At 39.8% G+C, this 16,557-nt stretch overlaps 1 protein-coding gene across 1 annotated transcript in view; it reads left to right on the top strand.

Annotated features, from left to right (window-relative positions):
- LOC106958449 (cadherin-23-like) overlaps positions 1-16,557 on the top strand; it is a gene marked incomplete at its 3' end in the record, with an annotated part of 160,811 nt that overhangs the window by 67,173 nt on the left and 77,081 nt on the right. Inside the window, exons 7-9 of the mRNA XM_015050354.1 lie at positions 1,787-1,981; positions 2,077-2,205; positions 7,858-7,936. Of these exons, the coding sequence (XP_014905840.1) occupies positions 1,787-1,981; positions 2,077-2,205; positions 7,858-7,936 (403 nt within the window). The remainder of the gene's footprint in view (positions 1-1,786; positions 1,982-2,076; positions 2,206-7,857; positions 7,937-16,557) is intronic.

Here is a 16,557-nt window from a genome sequence, read left to right as displayed (position 1 = left end):
AGAGTCTGGTCCACTTCATACAGGAAAGAGCATTATGTAGAAATATTGAAGCAACTTAAAGACGTCAGCCTGAAGCTCGGAGCAGATTGGGTTTCCACTAAACCTAAGAATACAGCAACGGTTGTTACAAACTGGCTTTGGGACAAAATCTGTGTTTTAGTGCAGCTGATTTAGAGCGAATATTTGTGCAGATCTGAAAAGATTGTGATAGTGAGTGAGCCTTCAAACCTGAGACGGTTCCACTGGTTCTGTCAGGAGGAACGGACCAGAACTCCTGAAAACCACTGAGAAGTTTCTGGAAAGAAACCCAAAATATTTGACCCAATTCATACGGTTCTTACTAAATACTGAGGAGATGCATCTAAACCTCTGGCTTTGACGATGTCAATATATAAATCTGGCATTTAGCAAATAGAAATAAATTTGGTAAATCTGACTTAAAACGAGAAGTTTGATCGGATTCAAATTCACACGGTGAGAAATAAACGTGAGCATCTTTTTCTTCTGTACATTTAATCTTCAGTTTTCATCGATACATCAGACCATGTTTAATTCACCTCTTCACTGGTTCTTCCATCCTTCCAGCTTGTGCTTTTTTCCAAGAACCACAAACATTTCCAATGAATTCAAAGTAATTTCCTGTGTTTGCATTTTAATATGAGCTAACACGGACTGAGCCATCTGAAAATCAGACACTGGAAAAATCCAGGATCGTGTTGGAATTGTGCTCTCGTCAGCGCTTTGAACAGTTGCTGCGCCTCTTTGAACGTAGCGCCTCTGTCAAATCTGGCAGATCAAAACAGGTGTTTGAGTGTGTGTTTACATGTTGGAACGGGACGTGGGTCTGTTGTTCCAGGCCTCGGGGCATTCGACACTGGGCGATGGTAATGACTCACTGTTTTACAGGATGCTGTTCACAGAGATAAAAGCTGCTGCGCTTTAGGGGAAGAAAATAATGTCCTATTACGAACATTTAAACACATCTCAGACTCATTCTGAAAATGAAGCATGCACAAACTCACTCAGCAATAGCTTACCTATCAGTCTGCCTGCTTGACATCAAAGCAAAGTTGATAATGTTGGCATCCATGACATGCAGAGATACAGATGCATATGTGGACGTGTGCTGACAAACAGCCGGCTCTGGGGGATTCAGGTGTTTTTCTGCATTTCTTTAACAACCAGACGGGTTGAAGAGAATAATGAATATATCAAGCAAATGTGTCACAGGTTCAGATGCTGTTTATGTTTATTGGCAGTCGTGTTATTTATTCTATTCCTTATCTCAGCACCTGTAAATGATATTTGCTTTAGCTACGCTAAAGTTTCACCAAATCAGAGCTGAGAGGAAGTTTGTGAAGTTTTAGGAATGGAAAGTGAACTGAAGTAACCGAATCAAGAGAGAATTAGTGTTGAGTAAAATTTAAAACTACAAAAATGAAGTTCTAAGGCAGTAAGTACTTACATTTGCTTGAGTAACCTTTTGAAAAAAGGAAGACATTTACTGTGCTGTATTTTTACAGCTACTTTAGTAAAAAATATTCAGAAATTATTTCACATATTTCAAGGTGAACATTATACCTACTGCAGAAATTTGTTTTATAAGTTTTATGTCTGAAAAATTTGACCTGGAAAAGTTTTTCCTCTGCCTGGATGTTTTAGTTTGTAGTTTTTTTAATCTTGAAAATGAAACTTGGAATTATTTTATGGTTTTGTCTGAGTACATCTTTTTTACGTATGTTATCTGTTCTCACTGCTGCCTGTTTCTGTTGTTCGTGTCGTTCAGAACACGTTGGTGGGCCGAGCGATATTCATGGTGAACGCCACAGATCCGGACCAAGGCACCGGCGGCAGCGTCCTCTTCTCTTTCCAGCCTCCTTCTTCCTTCTTCGCCATCGACGGAGCCCGAGGCACCGTGACCGTCACCAAAGCGCTGGACTATGAGACAACAACTGCCTACCAGCTCACCGTAAACGCCACGGTCAGCTGGCTTACAATACCTTTAATAAACATCCAAACATCTATGTGGATTAATGCCCCTGTAAACAACCTGATTTTGCCTTTTGGTTTTACTAGGATCAAGACAAAGTGAGACCTCTGTCCAGACTTGCAAACTTAGCCATCATCATCACTGATGTCCAAGACATGGACCCTATTTTCACCAACCTACCTTACAGTACCAACATAGAAGAGGACGTTCCTCTGGTCAGTACTTCAATCCAAATACTCAACAGTTTATAAGGAATTTAAGCAACTTTATGGTGGAATCAGTTAAAATAGAAGTAAATCTCTTTGTAGCAAAACATCATGAAATTTCACATGAACACCTTTCAGTGAGGATGACAAAAATATACCATTTAATGCAAATACAAATTCCAGCTGCTTTTCAAAAATCTAAATTAAGATTTTGTTTTGTTTTGTTAAAGTATCTGATAATTTAACATTTTTGAAATATAAAGTCTTGTTTTATTTCTTGTACCAGGTCTTAATGGAGTTAAACATTGTCTAATCTGACAATGTTTAACTCCATTATTCATTGTTTATTTGAACTGAAGGACATTTTGCTGCTTAGCCTGGAATACATTTTATTGTCTGGAGTTAGAAAAATTAAAAACTTACTCTGGTCATTTCCTGGATAATTTAACTGTTGATCAGTGAAACCTTTTCTGTTTGTGGAAAGAAGAGAATTGGTCATTTCACTGATATTTTTAGCGTGGACCACCTCAGGGGTCCAGCTTGACAACGGCAAAAAAAAATCAAACATGGACCAAATGACTTCACTCCAAGACATAATTGACAAAATGGTTTTAGAAACCTTTAGTCTGTATTTGAAAACAAAAAGTGGACTTCTGTTAAAGTCATGTTTTGTTCTGTGTATTCTGTCATTTGTTTTAACTACTTCTACATCCTTAAAACTCACTTTGTGTCAGAAACATCAGAAATACTCTAATGCTTCCCTTTCAAACCAAGTCATCTGATCTGTTTCACTGCAGTTCAGAATGGCATTGACTAATATGTGTTAAAGCTGCTGCTTGACATCTGTCACCGAAACTCCCTGATGTCCCTTTAAGGACCTTTAACCTTTCCTCTGATAGTCATTCTCTGCAGCTCATTTGTAGGTATCCCAAGGAGTTTCCTGACAACAAATACATGAAGCACTTCCAGAGAGTTCAGGGTTTACCCCAGGCTGCAAAGGAAAGGTTACTTCAGCTGCTTGAATACAGGATCTTCTTCTTTTGGTTGTGATCAAAACTCTAAAAGAAGAAGATATCGAGGGAGATTCAGGAAGGCTTGGAGGACCGGTAAATCTACAGCTCTGCCTTCTTGGGTTACCTTTTTATTTATCCCAACAGACAGGAGCAGTGTCTGCATTTCCTTAACTTAGGCCCCAAGCCATCAATTCATCATTTAGAAGAACTGGTTGTCATCCTCAGCGGTTCAAACTCAACTACAGACAGTTCAGCAGCAGATAGAGAATCATGGCTCTAAGATCAGAACCACAGCTCCTGCAACGTGAGCTTCTTGGATTCACAGACCAGACAGTCTCCTCACCAGGCTGTGCCTCAGGATCGCTCTTGTCCTTGAACGTCATAAACAGGATTGCTGATGAAGGCCAGCCTTGGCAAAGACCAAATCTGTACCAAAAACAAATTCAACTTCAAGTTTCACTTTGACATCAGAATTAACACTTTGAAAAGTAGCTGTGTTACTACGCAGTGCTGCAGCAACCATCAACCACCTTTCTCGTCCGCCCTGCTCTTTAATATCAGGGAAGTTCATTTAGCTTAAAATATATAGCTAAAGAGAAGGCCTACATTCTAATCACCTCAGGATTCTCCACCTTTCTGAGTATTTCCTGTAGAACTGCCTCAGCCGGAGGTCTGCATACAGCGCTGCAGGTGTGTCAGGTTGTAATTACTGCAGGAAATTTACCGTTCTGCCTCTGGGATGTTAGGCCTCCAGCAAAGGTCAGAAGTCTGTGAATCATATGAATGCTAAGCAGTGGGGTCTCCCTGTGACCTTACCTTAGTCATTATTGCAATTGGGTTTGTAATGGCCATCTAATATACTGTTTCCCTGAGCACCGTTACACTCAGCCTCTGTTCTTAGCTCTTTAGCTTAGCACCAGGTGGCTAACAGTCGAGCTATTGATGTTTCCACTGGCTTGGAGGGAATTAGCCTCATGAGGATGATGCCGTCTGTCGTTCTGTTTCTGCCCCTCCATCACTCCATTTCCTCCCATCCCAGCCTCAGTTCCTCACCCAGGCCAGCGAGGCTCACACGGCCACTGGCTTATCCTGGTCCGCAGCCTCTACGCAACTTAGTAGAAATGTCAAGTGCTACATTTGCATGCATATTAACAGGGCGTGACGGCGCCGACGCCCAGTGGCTCCCTGACTCCCTGATTCATCAACTGTCACCAGGAAGGTCAAACAGGAAGAAGTGAGAGGCGGGATGACACAGAAACAGACGTTAGACTGACGACAAGCGAAGGGAAGCAAACCTGCTGGAGGATTAGAGAGACTGAAGCATCTGTTGTTGGGATAACAACAATAATTTTAAAGAACATCAATTAAGCATAATTTTTACACTGGAAATGAATTGAAAAATCCTCTCTTTACTGGATTTTAAAAATCATGATGTCATAAACTTTAAAAGTGAAACAATCTGGAACATCACAGTTCTTTCACCACTTCAGGGACATGAAGTGGATTTTCATGTTCCTTTGTTTGCTGAACTCTTCAAGAATGTATGTTCCTTCATATTTACAAGAAAACATTATTCCTCATAAACCCAAACAGATTTTTTTAGATATTCTAAAATTTAAAGACAGAAATAAAATTTATTTTGATTCTTCAATTTTAACATTTTCATTATAGGTTAGATTTGGGGACAGGCAACATTCCATCATTCTTTAATTGAAATATTCAGATAGTTTCTGATCCTGCAATGTTAACAATAAACTTTAACAGGTGAAAATTGTAAATCCTAAAATTTATTGCTATGATTTTGCATGAGTTCATGAATAAATGTCCTCTAAATTTATAGTTCCAGATGTGACAGCACAAATATTGTTGGCAGTTTAGCAGCCAACAATATTTGTGCTGTAGTGAGAAAGTTTACTTAAAAATGATCATTTTAAAATAAATATTGGTTTGTATCCTAATGTTCAGAGTGAGTATAACTTTTATTCCAATCACAATAATTGACACTAAATAATTTGCAAACATTTTTATCCAATGTCATTCCTGATAAATATTAAGCTTTATGTTTTTCTTTCCCTTAAGGAGAGTTTATATTTTACACCTCTGGGCAGCTGAGACAAGATGGTGACCCAAACCCCGGGTAAAAATAGACCAACTTGAAACATTCAGAAATCTTGATCAACATAAAAAAAAAAAAGAAATGATTAAGAAATTCTTTGGCTGCATTTGTTTAAGATTTTTCCACACTGTTTGTTTTAAAAGTTGTATTTTTTTTGTTAAATTCTGCTGCATACATTCACTTCCAGGTTTTTTTTACACACCCTCTCCAGGCGGGCTGATAAATATGGCTGACTCTGTAGTTTTATTAAGACGTGGTGATGCAGGCCAGCAGAACGCACCTCCAGTGACCTCATGTAATCTAACAGACACGTGTCATTTCCACTCTGCACTGTTTGCCATTGATAAACTGCTGATGTTGTACGCTGACAGAAGCCGTGTCAGCTGCTGTAAAAGCTCGTGACTTTTACACACGAGGCCATCAAACACAAACCTGTGTCTCAGGTCATCTCACAAAGTTTGAATTCAGAAAAAAGCCTTTCTATCTCTTTCTTCTTCTCCGTGAGTTTGCTTCTCAGATGTTGTCTTTTCTTTTCTCCGAGGGCCAATCAACCTGTCATCCAGGGAAAAACGTTTGACAAAGCGCTGGAAAATGTTATTTATTTATTTGTTGTTGTTGTTTTTTGTTTTTTTTAGATGAAATCACAGGTCTGTGTTTTTAACAGTTATGGTTGTGAATCTATGCTCTAACTGACATTAAGCTCCTTCTAGGACAAACACACAATTTGGCTGTCAAACCAATGAGAAGGAAAGAGAAGGAGAAAAGGAGGTGGGGGAGGAACACACTGTATAGCAAGAAATGGAAGGATGGCTGGCGTTGGTGTGTCTGTGTGTGTGTTTTAGCATTTCTCACAATGTGTGTGTGTGTGTGTGCATGCGTGTGTGTGCGTGTGTGTGAGAGAGTGTGCTCCCCAAGGGGGGAGGGATTGTATCTGTGATGGCTGATTGAACAGATTCCACTTGTGTGGACAGCTCAAGAATATTGCTCACATTACTTCAGCATCACTTCCTCTTATTTTTCTCTACATCTTCCCTCGATGTTTGTATGTGTGTGTGTGTGTGTTTCTCTCTCAGCTGGGGAACAGGTCTCCTTTTTAAAAGGCTTGTAATTGATTCTGGTGTAATTGGTCAATGACAGGAGATGCTTTGGCAGAAATGGAGCATAAACATGTCTTAGACACAATTTGCAGGATCAATAGGAGGCAGCCCTGAGGTGTGAGTGAGAGAGGCGATGACGGAGGGTGGGAGGGAAGGAAGAAGGATGCAAGGAAGCAGGAAGTAGTGTGTCGCTGCAGCACGGGGGTTTTTAAGCATCACCACCGTGTCTGATTGAGGCATGGAGGCTGAAAAAGTGTTGCAGATCAAAGGCTTTTCAAACAGCTTTCTTTTTCTTTCTTATTCTGTTTTTTTTCTTCTTTTTTTTGAGCTGTCATACTGTGATTTGTTGAGGGAGCGGACTCATCGGCACAGCAGGAGAGCTTCAGAGAAATGCAAGAAAAATAAACACCAAATAAATCTGATATTAAACATAAAGAAGGGAAAAAAAAGTTTGACTACCTGTATAAGAAATCCCAGTATTTTTAATATTTCATTTTTGTAACATCCATTAAAATATTTTAAGCTTTCATTGTCAGATTATGTCTTCCGAAACATCTCAATAGCGCAACAAAGGCAAAAAAAATAAAAGCTTTTGTGTTTAAGTCGTATAGTGAACCTTTTTTTAATTGTGAGATTTAGGGAACACAACCTGCAGCGAAGAGTCCTTATGACTATCTGTTTTAATATCTCCAACATAAACCTTAATATCCAGTAATTCCCTGAGTGGAAAACCGTCTTCGCACTGCAGAAGCTAACATACACAGTCTATCCAGCACCAAGGAAAATGAAGGCCGTGCTTCACTGCAAAAACACTAACAAGAGTATTTCCCACATCATAAATAACATCATAACTTTTTATCAATATGAAGGATTTATTAACTTAAAACAAGCTTGTATATCTTCATGAAAAGTTACTGTACATGGAAGCAGAGACAGATGTGTTTTATATCTGACAGAAAAAACACCAAGAATACACAAAGTAGAAAGAGAGACTGCTAAACCTGAAAACACTGAACCAGGATTACTTTTAATTAGGAAAGAAAAATGCAGTAATAGTTTCGTCACCAGCTGAATACTGAAGCCCTGAGCCACATGTGCCCTCTATGGAAATAAAATCACAAAGTCAGTGGCAAAAATAACTCCAACAACTGCTGCAGGTACGTAGGTTGCAAAGCTAAATACATACGTATCATATTTGCTACTTTCTATGGATCAGAACATACAGAGAGAATGAAACCCAACAGCAGCAGTCATTGCAAATAGAGCATAAATGGAAAGAAACAAGAAACCAGTAGCAGCCTGGTTAAAACAAGCTTACAGAGAAATCCAACATGAAACATCATTTTGTTAGTTTTTAATGTCAGGATAAATTAGAAACTAATGCAAACTGATGCCTGGATGTAAGTTTTACTCTGTGCCGTCTCTCTCTCTGCAGGGATATCAAGTGAGGAAGTTAACAGCCATTGACCAGGATCTGGGCTCACCGAGGGGAATCGGCTACACCATCGTCTCAGGTCAGAACCACAGAACTGATCTGATGTCAGTAACTCTGGGAGGAATTTCCTCTTCATCAGTCTGATCAACTCAGCGATCAGCAGCAGGTGTGATCTGAACGCAGTAGAGAGATTTAACTTCACAACAACGGTTTTTAAGAATGTTTTCTTATTTAACAGAGCAGAAGTCAGCCCACATTTAGTTTTTATTTTTCAAGTTGGCTTATTCCATCAAAATAGGATTATGATTTGTCAAAGTGACAAATTAAGCACAAAAAAAGTGTTTATTTACTATCCCTGCCCTGTGTTGGTATTACTAAAGAAGATAAAGACAGTTTGCATGGTGACGATAAGGACGAAGCTGTGATCCTGCTTGGTTCTCCTTCCTCTGCCAAGAATGATGTTTATGCCTTCAAGTTATGCCGTCTACCTGTTTGTTAGGACGATATCGCAAATATTCTTGGAAAGAAGAGAATTCCACTAAATTTTAATGGAGAAATAAAGTTTTAAAACTTAGTTTTCATCCAGATTTCACCTCTGGAAAGACGAGGTTCTCAATGCTGTAAAACAATGTGAAGTGCTGCTGCTGAAACGATGCTGCTGCTGTTTATGTGAGGTTTGTCGTTTTACTATGAAATGAAGTGAAATCAGATTATAGTGCAGCGGCTGCATTCTGCAGGGAGTGTGGCTCATTATGCAGCAGGCCTGAAACATAAACATTGCTCCTAAATGAATCATTCTATTGGATCCCTTTAACATTTTTATTATGCAGCTAAATTTAAAAGCTGCATCACAGCCATCCACAGACCTCACATACATATTAAAAAGATAACATATGGATTTAAAGAGTTTATGATGGTTTATTTGTCATCATGTAGAAATAACTTATTGTTGTCATCAAAAAGTGATGACTACTAATGGCAACAAAATGATAAAATAGTTTAGGAAAAACATATTGAGCTGAAAAATGATTGTTTTTTTTATCAGAATATGAACATAGTCCTATTTTTATTATTAAAATTCTCACAATGATCCATCTTTATACAAATCAGTTTATGTTAAAAACAAGTCGCTCTGCCTGCAGCGGTGGTTTTTGATGTGAGAGATATGGGCAGCTTCCCAGGGCGGCATTAGAAAGGGGTGGAGCACCCAAGAACTATCAAATAAAATCTTTTCATCTGTCAGTTGTGGTTGACCAGGCCTGACTGCTGGTGTAGGCTGTTGTACTTGTGTGTTGGGTTTGGTTTTCTCCTAGCTTCACACTGGATATTACGAAGAAACATCTATACTTTGGTTCATCTTTCCACTGAACTTTATCCCAGAAATCTTGTGGTTCATTCGGGTGAAACTTTGCAAACTTTAGTTGTTTACAGAGAAAATGTTTTCTTCTACAAACCTTTTCAGACATGCCATCCTCAGTTTTTTATTCTAACTCTACTTCCACTCTACCTCTTGCTCCAACTTTTTGTCAGATTCATTTTCAGTCTAAACATTATGACTGTGCATGTGTTTATGTGTTTGCGCCGTGGTCACCGGTGTCCTTCGGTGCTGTGCAGCAGAGTCCACCACCATAAACCCTATGCTCTCATTTGCTGCCCTCAGCCACTCGGTCTTACTTACCGTCTGCTGCCACATGTTATATTGTCGTGTGTGTTGTGTTTGTTGCAAAGCCGAATGACTGAGTTAAGCTCTAGAGGAGAAGAGCATTAAAAAGACATTAATTAGGCGGCGCGATGTATTCCCAGTCGTTGCAAAATCAAGAGTTATAGCACCGCAATGAAGGCTTGATAAAATCATTATAAGTTTGATAGATAATGCAAGTTGAAGGGTGATGCGGCGCCAGAGTTAAAGGTAGGAAGTGAAGGTTTCCAGAAGCAGAGGTGTGATGGTGTTTTCCTGCATTTGCTTGCACTCACACACACATCTGTTTGTCTCCATGTACCAGACTCCTGAGTTCTGCTGCAGTCGGATCCGGCCGTGCTTGTTTGCAGACTTGAGCCTGACTCTGCATGACGCCTCTCCAGCATTCCTGCTCCTCACCCCGAGTGTCCTCAGAGAGCACGGCGCGCTCCTGCGGGACTCGTCTCATTACCTCAGTAATTAAGATAAACGAGAGTTTAATTGCAGCTGTGATCAACACTAATGATTGTGGGACTCAAGATGAGGATTTCCTCTCCCTGCTCTAATCAGAGGGAGGATCAGGGACTCGATGTGTACAGGCGATAGAATCACAGTGGCGCTCTGCCGGCAGCGTTGCAGTCGTTATTGTTGCTGTGATGGGGACGAGTGAACCCCGGTCCTCTGGGTTTCATTAAACCCGTTTTAGACTTCTGACCTAGTGGTCTCATATTACATCAAACCATCGTACTCATGGTTATGATGTTGACCTTTCAAAATGGTTCATTACTTGCACAACTTCTGAAAAAAAGGAAGAAATGTGCACAAAAATGTTAACTAGATACAAAATGCTCATTATTATTTGCTGGAAAGAGGTTACATGTCTTCTGCTATAAAAATATTACTGTTTTCAAAAATGTTCAGCATTTTAAATGCTGGAATTATTTTAATCACTTTAGCAATCAGCAGTTTGTTAGTAAAGGTGAAACAGATCATCTGTTTTAGGCTCCGGCTCATAATTGGCACATTAAGAACAAGATGGAGGACAGATGAACGGTTCAGCAGGTGTTCAGGTCTCTTCTGAGAAGTAACTAATCCTCCTGGGAACCAAATATCTGCTCACTTTGTCTTTTATTCCCGACTGCGACGACTCCACTTACTGCTGGGGATATCTAATTACTGTTTCTCATTAAAGTACAACTTCTAACTTTACTTTTGCATGATTCAAATTGACCGTATAGTTTCATGTTGACTAAACACTAAAGTATAAACGTATTATATATCGTTACTGAACAAATGGGAAACTCTGGAAGAAAAATCTGAAAAAAATCAGAAATCTGAAAGAAAACGTCGACAGAAAAGCAACAAACATACTTGATAAATGCACATATTCATTTTTTTTTTCTAATAAGCCCATATCACGCACGAGCTAAATATCTAAAAGTAACAATGAACATTCCCATTATACCAACGATGGGTTTGGCCTGAAGCGACGGCCATCATCCACTCAAACCCACCCAGAGGATAAAACACCAGCAGCAGAGAGAGAGAGAGAAAACTGCTCAGCTCCACCAATGGCAGGAAGTGGGACTGACTGACCTCAGACTAAACGGCTTCGCTCACCGATCCGTCCTCATAGCACAAGCCTGGACATCTTCAACGTACTTCACTAAACCTTTTTATAACTACAAACCTCTGCGTTTGCATTGTACATGACAGAAAGTAGTGCGTTAAAAGGAATGAAAAAGCTACATTCTGATCGGATTCAGGTGTGGACTTTGACTGAACCACACAGAGAACGATGCCACCGTGTGTCCTCGGTTTTCATGATGCAGACTGAGTGCTAATGTTCAAACAACAGAGACTTTTAAGGAACTGTTGGATTTATAATGAACTTTGTTTAGTTGTAACAGAGTAAAAGGGAAACAGAATAAAAATGATTTTTAGATTTTCATTTGTAAACAATGTTGGAAACAGACGTACATAAACTCAGAAGAGACTGAGGAAGAGGACAGATATGATTCTTTTGAAACTTCAAATGCGTCTAAGGCTGAATTAAACGTCAGCTCACTAAAAACTACTTTACATCTCACAGTTTGTGATTTTTTATGTCAGAAGTTATAGGCCAACAAATCGTGTCCAAAGAAAAGCTGTCCGCTGGGATCGGAGTTAACCTCATGGAAAGTGTCGCCTGTCTGCTTTGCTGTAATAATAGTGTAAGGATCTCGTGGAATGAAAGTTGGTCTCTTAGCCGATCGCCTGTCTGTGCAGGAGGCTGTTCTTCCATGACTAATCCCTCTGTCTCAGGACCTATGCATCTATATTTATCCTCTTCAGGTCTCTTTCATTGTCTTCATGTTGCAAAAATAAAAAAAAAAAAAAAAAAAATCAGTTTTTTAATGCTACTATCAACAGTTTGACTCGATGACAACATCATTCTGCACTGGGTTAAGGTTTTATATAGGTCACACACCAGGAGCTCATGCTTGCATAATGTGGATGTTTTGTCCCCTGATGCCACAGGTGTGATACAGGCCAGCCGTGTTCGGTGTAGCAGGTTCCACAGGGGACCATGCACTCTGTCTTTAAGTGTCTCACTGCAAAGAGGTCAGACGCCATTTCCCGCCTGGACACACTGATAAGTAGCAAAGGCGATTATTTCTCTTGTCTGCCTTTCCACATGTATCTCTATCCTTCAGCACTGCTACACCCTGATGCTCCGATTCCACGCTTTTCCTTCCTAACTCGTATCGGCAGCCATGCTGTAATGTGGCCAGCTCTAATACCTGTAATTCTATTGGGAGTCCTTATTGTTACTGTGGTGTCAGTGGGATTTCCTCTGCTTTTTCAATTAGACGCTCTGAGGCTCTCTGCACTGCGCTGCAGTGTAATCTCTGAAAGAAGAGAGATTAGTCTCAGGAACACTGATCGCAGCGTGGCCCAAAGTTTTCTTTATGTTTGCAGAGTAACAATACAGAACAATAACAAGTTCGGAGCTCAGGTTTTATTGACTGATGCAAGAGTTGTTTGAACTTGACCCATTTTCAAATCATAGACAAAAGGCAGCATTAAGTCGTTTTGAATATTTTAGTTGCGCCCTGAAATTAGTTCTGCAAAACGTTGTTCCCCCCAGATGAATGTTAACAACGGAAAATCTGATCATTCAATTTACAAAGTAAAACCCAAACTGGATAGTTGTATTGCACTGAGTGATGTATTTCAAGTGTCAATGTCTGTTCATTTTCAATAATGATGTGAAAGCTAATAAAAGTCTCTAATTCAGTTTCTTGCAAAATTGAAATATTACAAAGACAAATATGCTTTAAAAATCATTTTTAAGCACAAATATGACTTTATAGCCATGTTATGTATTATATAATCATAGGAAGACAGCTGACTTTACACCAAAAGGTGATTCCTGAAGAAGCTGTGTTTCAGGTTGCAAACATTTTTAATGGAAAGTTGGGTTAAAGGAAAAAGTGTGGCACTACATATGTATGCAGGAAATAGGCAACAACTGTCACACTTCTTGGTGAAGCCTCTCCTAAACCAGAGACAATGTCAGAAGAATCTGATGTTGGATAAGAAGAGCTTGGACTGACTGAGTTGTCTAATGAGTTGTATTTTTTCAAATGAAATAGTGAAATCAATAAATTTTTCAGTTATTTTCTAATTTATTGTGATTGCTCACCTGTTAAAATACTCATCTTGACCCAACGAAGGACAGTTCCAGGTATCCAGCTTCATCTTCTGTTGTGCCAACCAGTTATCCGTAATTCTGTATTTTTGTGGTCTATTCTTCAAACTGCAGAAAACTTAGAATGTAAAGGACCAGCTCTGTCTGTGGTTGGAGACAAAATTTTTCACTCATGCTCTCAAACAAAATAGATTTTTCAGACATTTCAAATAAATCGGGACTTCCAGCTGAACGGTCAGGAATCAATCGCTGTAATTGTTTTGTAAGAAGTGACTTAAAGATTGTGGAGTGATGCAGAAAGCTCTCAGAAGTCTCTAAGTAGATAATGAAGCTGTACACTCTGCCTAACCTGAAAATTGTTCAGATTGCATCTCTTCTGATATTAAAAAGAACCAATATGCCAGACTACTTTTTAGTATATATATTTCTTTACAACTTTAAAAGTCTAAATCAAAGCTGTTCATCTGTGGAGCTTCGGGATCCAATCAGTCCTGCTTCTGTCGCCACGGTTACCATGCAGCAGCTGCTTCTCCTCCGCTACAGAATAAAAGCATCTTAGCTTTTCTGCAGACAGTTAGCATTACGTTGCTAATAACAGACTCATAGCAATAAGTCAACTAGTGTGATCTATAGGTCCAGACTGACTCGTTCTAAACCAGCCAGTGTTTAGCTTTGACTTTGTCTCTGAAGAGAAACTTTTGATGGAGCGGTTTGAGTTTCCGTGAAGTGCTGCTTGTTGGCAGCGTAGAAGCCGCCCCGCGGCGATCATCGCTGCACATAACGTAAAGAAAAACATACATCTGCACTGATAGCTGTCACACGCTGAGGGATGTTTCAGACACACAGAGCAGCAAACTTACAACTCCAATAATATAGTTTTAAGACAATAATAAATCTCATCATTAACATGATTTGCCTGGAGGCGTCATCCTTAAAAGTGACACTAATTTTTGTACATTTATCAAAAAATGCTAAATCTTAGCCCCGAGACTGTGAGCAGTGGCTGCATGCCATGTCACATTACTCGAATGTTCCAGCGCCCCCGAAGTGTTGTCACAAACTGGAGAAAACAGTTGTCACCAGCTTAGGCATTGCTATGACACTCAGTGCCGTCCACAGATGATCAGTGCTTGAAGGAAATCATTTTCACCAACTTGTCATACAACCGATTGAACTCATTTGATCAGATTTTAATTTCCTCTGTTCTTTTGGCCGATTCAATAAGACAATTTCTGCTTTTCTATTCCCATTTTAACCTCTGGATTTGTTTTTCTTCCATGTCATCACACTCAATCCTGTTCTGTTAAAGTCAAGGAGAGCATTTTAATAATGAAATGGATTGTCACATCACTGGGTGTGTCATGAGAATCTGAATGTTTGTGTCAGTTTTCTACAGTCACTGCTGTTTTGGAGATGACTTCTTTAATAGGAGGAAATTATTGGGATTACTTATATCTGGTCATGAAAAACTGGATATTGAAGCTATTTTGGTTCATAATATTTTGGGGAACTAATAGATGTTTAGGCTTTGTGTGTCTGCGTGTGTGTGTGTGTGTGTGTGTGTGTGTGTGTGTGCATTCAAGTGTACGGCCTGCTTTAGACAAAATCATGGCATGTTTTCTCATTTTCCAGTCCAGTACTGTTGGTAATGTGAGAGCATGGCTAAGCCCCTGGAGTCCTGTATCACAGATTCAAACTCAGACAGTTAGCACAACACACACACACACACACATGCACACACACGTACGCACACAGACGGAGTCTCGAAATTCAAGCCTGAAATACCTACACATTAACACATGCATGAGAAAACAAAAATACAGAAACTAACTTTGAATATCAAATGACAGTTTTCTTGAATGTGTGTACGTGCAGCAATTTTCTGGCCCTGGGGGTCTAATCACACTGTCCTGGCAGATCACTGGGGAACACTTTCTATCAGCAATTAGCATAGGGTTATAATTCCTCTCCCACTGAGACCACTGAGTCACTCTGTGGAAGTTCACTCCATGTCTTAAAGGGCAAATATATCATTATTTTTTACAACTTTCCCATTTCAGTCAGATTCAGGCATGTAGCTCTTGACAGTTGCATTCAACTTTATGTCCAAAATCAGGAGTTAAAAAAGAAAAGTATGAAAGACAAAAAGTGAGCACAAGGCCGTCAAGAACACAGCCAAAGACACTTAGCAAAGCTTGCAGATCAAATTTAAGTTCACAAAGTGAAGATTTATGTTTTACTTTTTCTTTTTTTTAAATCAAAAGGATAGTCAAAAGAACTGCTGTTATATTAGAGACCCAGCAAACTGGCACCATTTGGAGGATTTAAAATGCTTCTCTAGCAATATATTTTTAACATTTAGATTTTTCTTACCTTATTAACTTTATGCTCACAAACAGCCACAGTCTCATCTTGGTCTAACTGTTCACTATTTGTTCACACCCCTTAGGTTTTGGTTGTTCTGTCCCCTAATAATGTGTTTTCTAATCAACGTTTTGCAGAAAGAGATGTATCAGACATCCGTCCTCTCTTCCTCTGTTCAGCAAAGCTCAGCCATGTTTCTTACATAAATGGTAGTGGTGCCAAATGTGCTTCATTCTTTCTTTTTGTTGTCAGTAGTCAGTCAGACATCTTCACCATATTCCAGTCCATTTTAGACAATAAGACTTTTCGTTGTTTGTCTACAGCAGAGGTCTCATTCTCACGGCCCAAGGGCCAATTGCGGCCCACAGGACGATGTCTCGTGGCCCCCACTGCGATATGAAAGTATTAGTGCGGCCTACAGGGTGAGTGGACCTCTGAAGGAAGTCTCACCCGCTGTTCCTCGTCATGGCTGACATTCGATGCTAGGCTAAGCTACACTGACTTCATGCACACTACGCTTCTAACAATAGTGTGGCGGATCATGGAAAAGTCTGGTACCAGTTTCCCTTCCCTGCAGTCGCCATTCCAGTACTTTCTACCATTAACAAATGCCACGATCAAACGCACAGAAAGGCGACTGCTACCAGGCTGCTCGTCATTCGCCGTGCTGTTGTGACAAGTAGAAGCGGTAATGACGCCACTCGTCGAGACGTTCTCCATACGTTGCTAGCTGGCTAAAGACTTCTATGAAACGTAGAACAAGAGCAACGCTAAGTGGAATAAACTTAGGGTGCGTTCACACTGCAGCCTGAAGTGACCCAATTCCGATTTTTTTTTTTACATAATGCGACCTGTATCTGATCTTTTCATGACGGTCTGAACAGCACAGGTCAGATTCTTTTCGAATGCGACCCATATCCGATACATATCCGATTCAAATGCGACCTAACGTCCTGGCTGCATT

Source organism: Poecilia latipinna, unplaced genomic scaffold (assembly GCF_001443285.1).
Source record: "Poecilia latipinna isolate Pla-1442-1.1 unplaced genomic scaffold, P_latipinna-1.0 Scaffold987, whole genome shotgun sequence".
In the NCBI taxonomy this organism is placed as follows: Eukaryota; Metazoa; Chordata; class Actinopteri; order Cyprinodontiformes; family Poeciliidae; genus Poecilia; species Poecilia latipinna.
The sequence above is the reverse complement of the archived record's forward strand: the minus strand, read 5'-3'. Positions and strand labels throughout refer to the sequence as shown.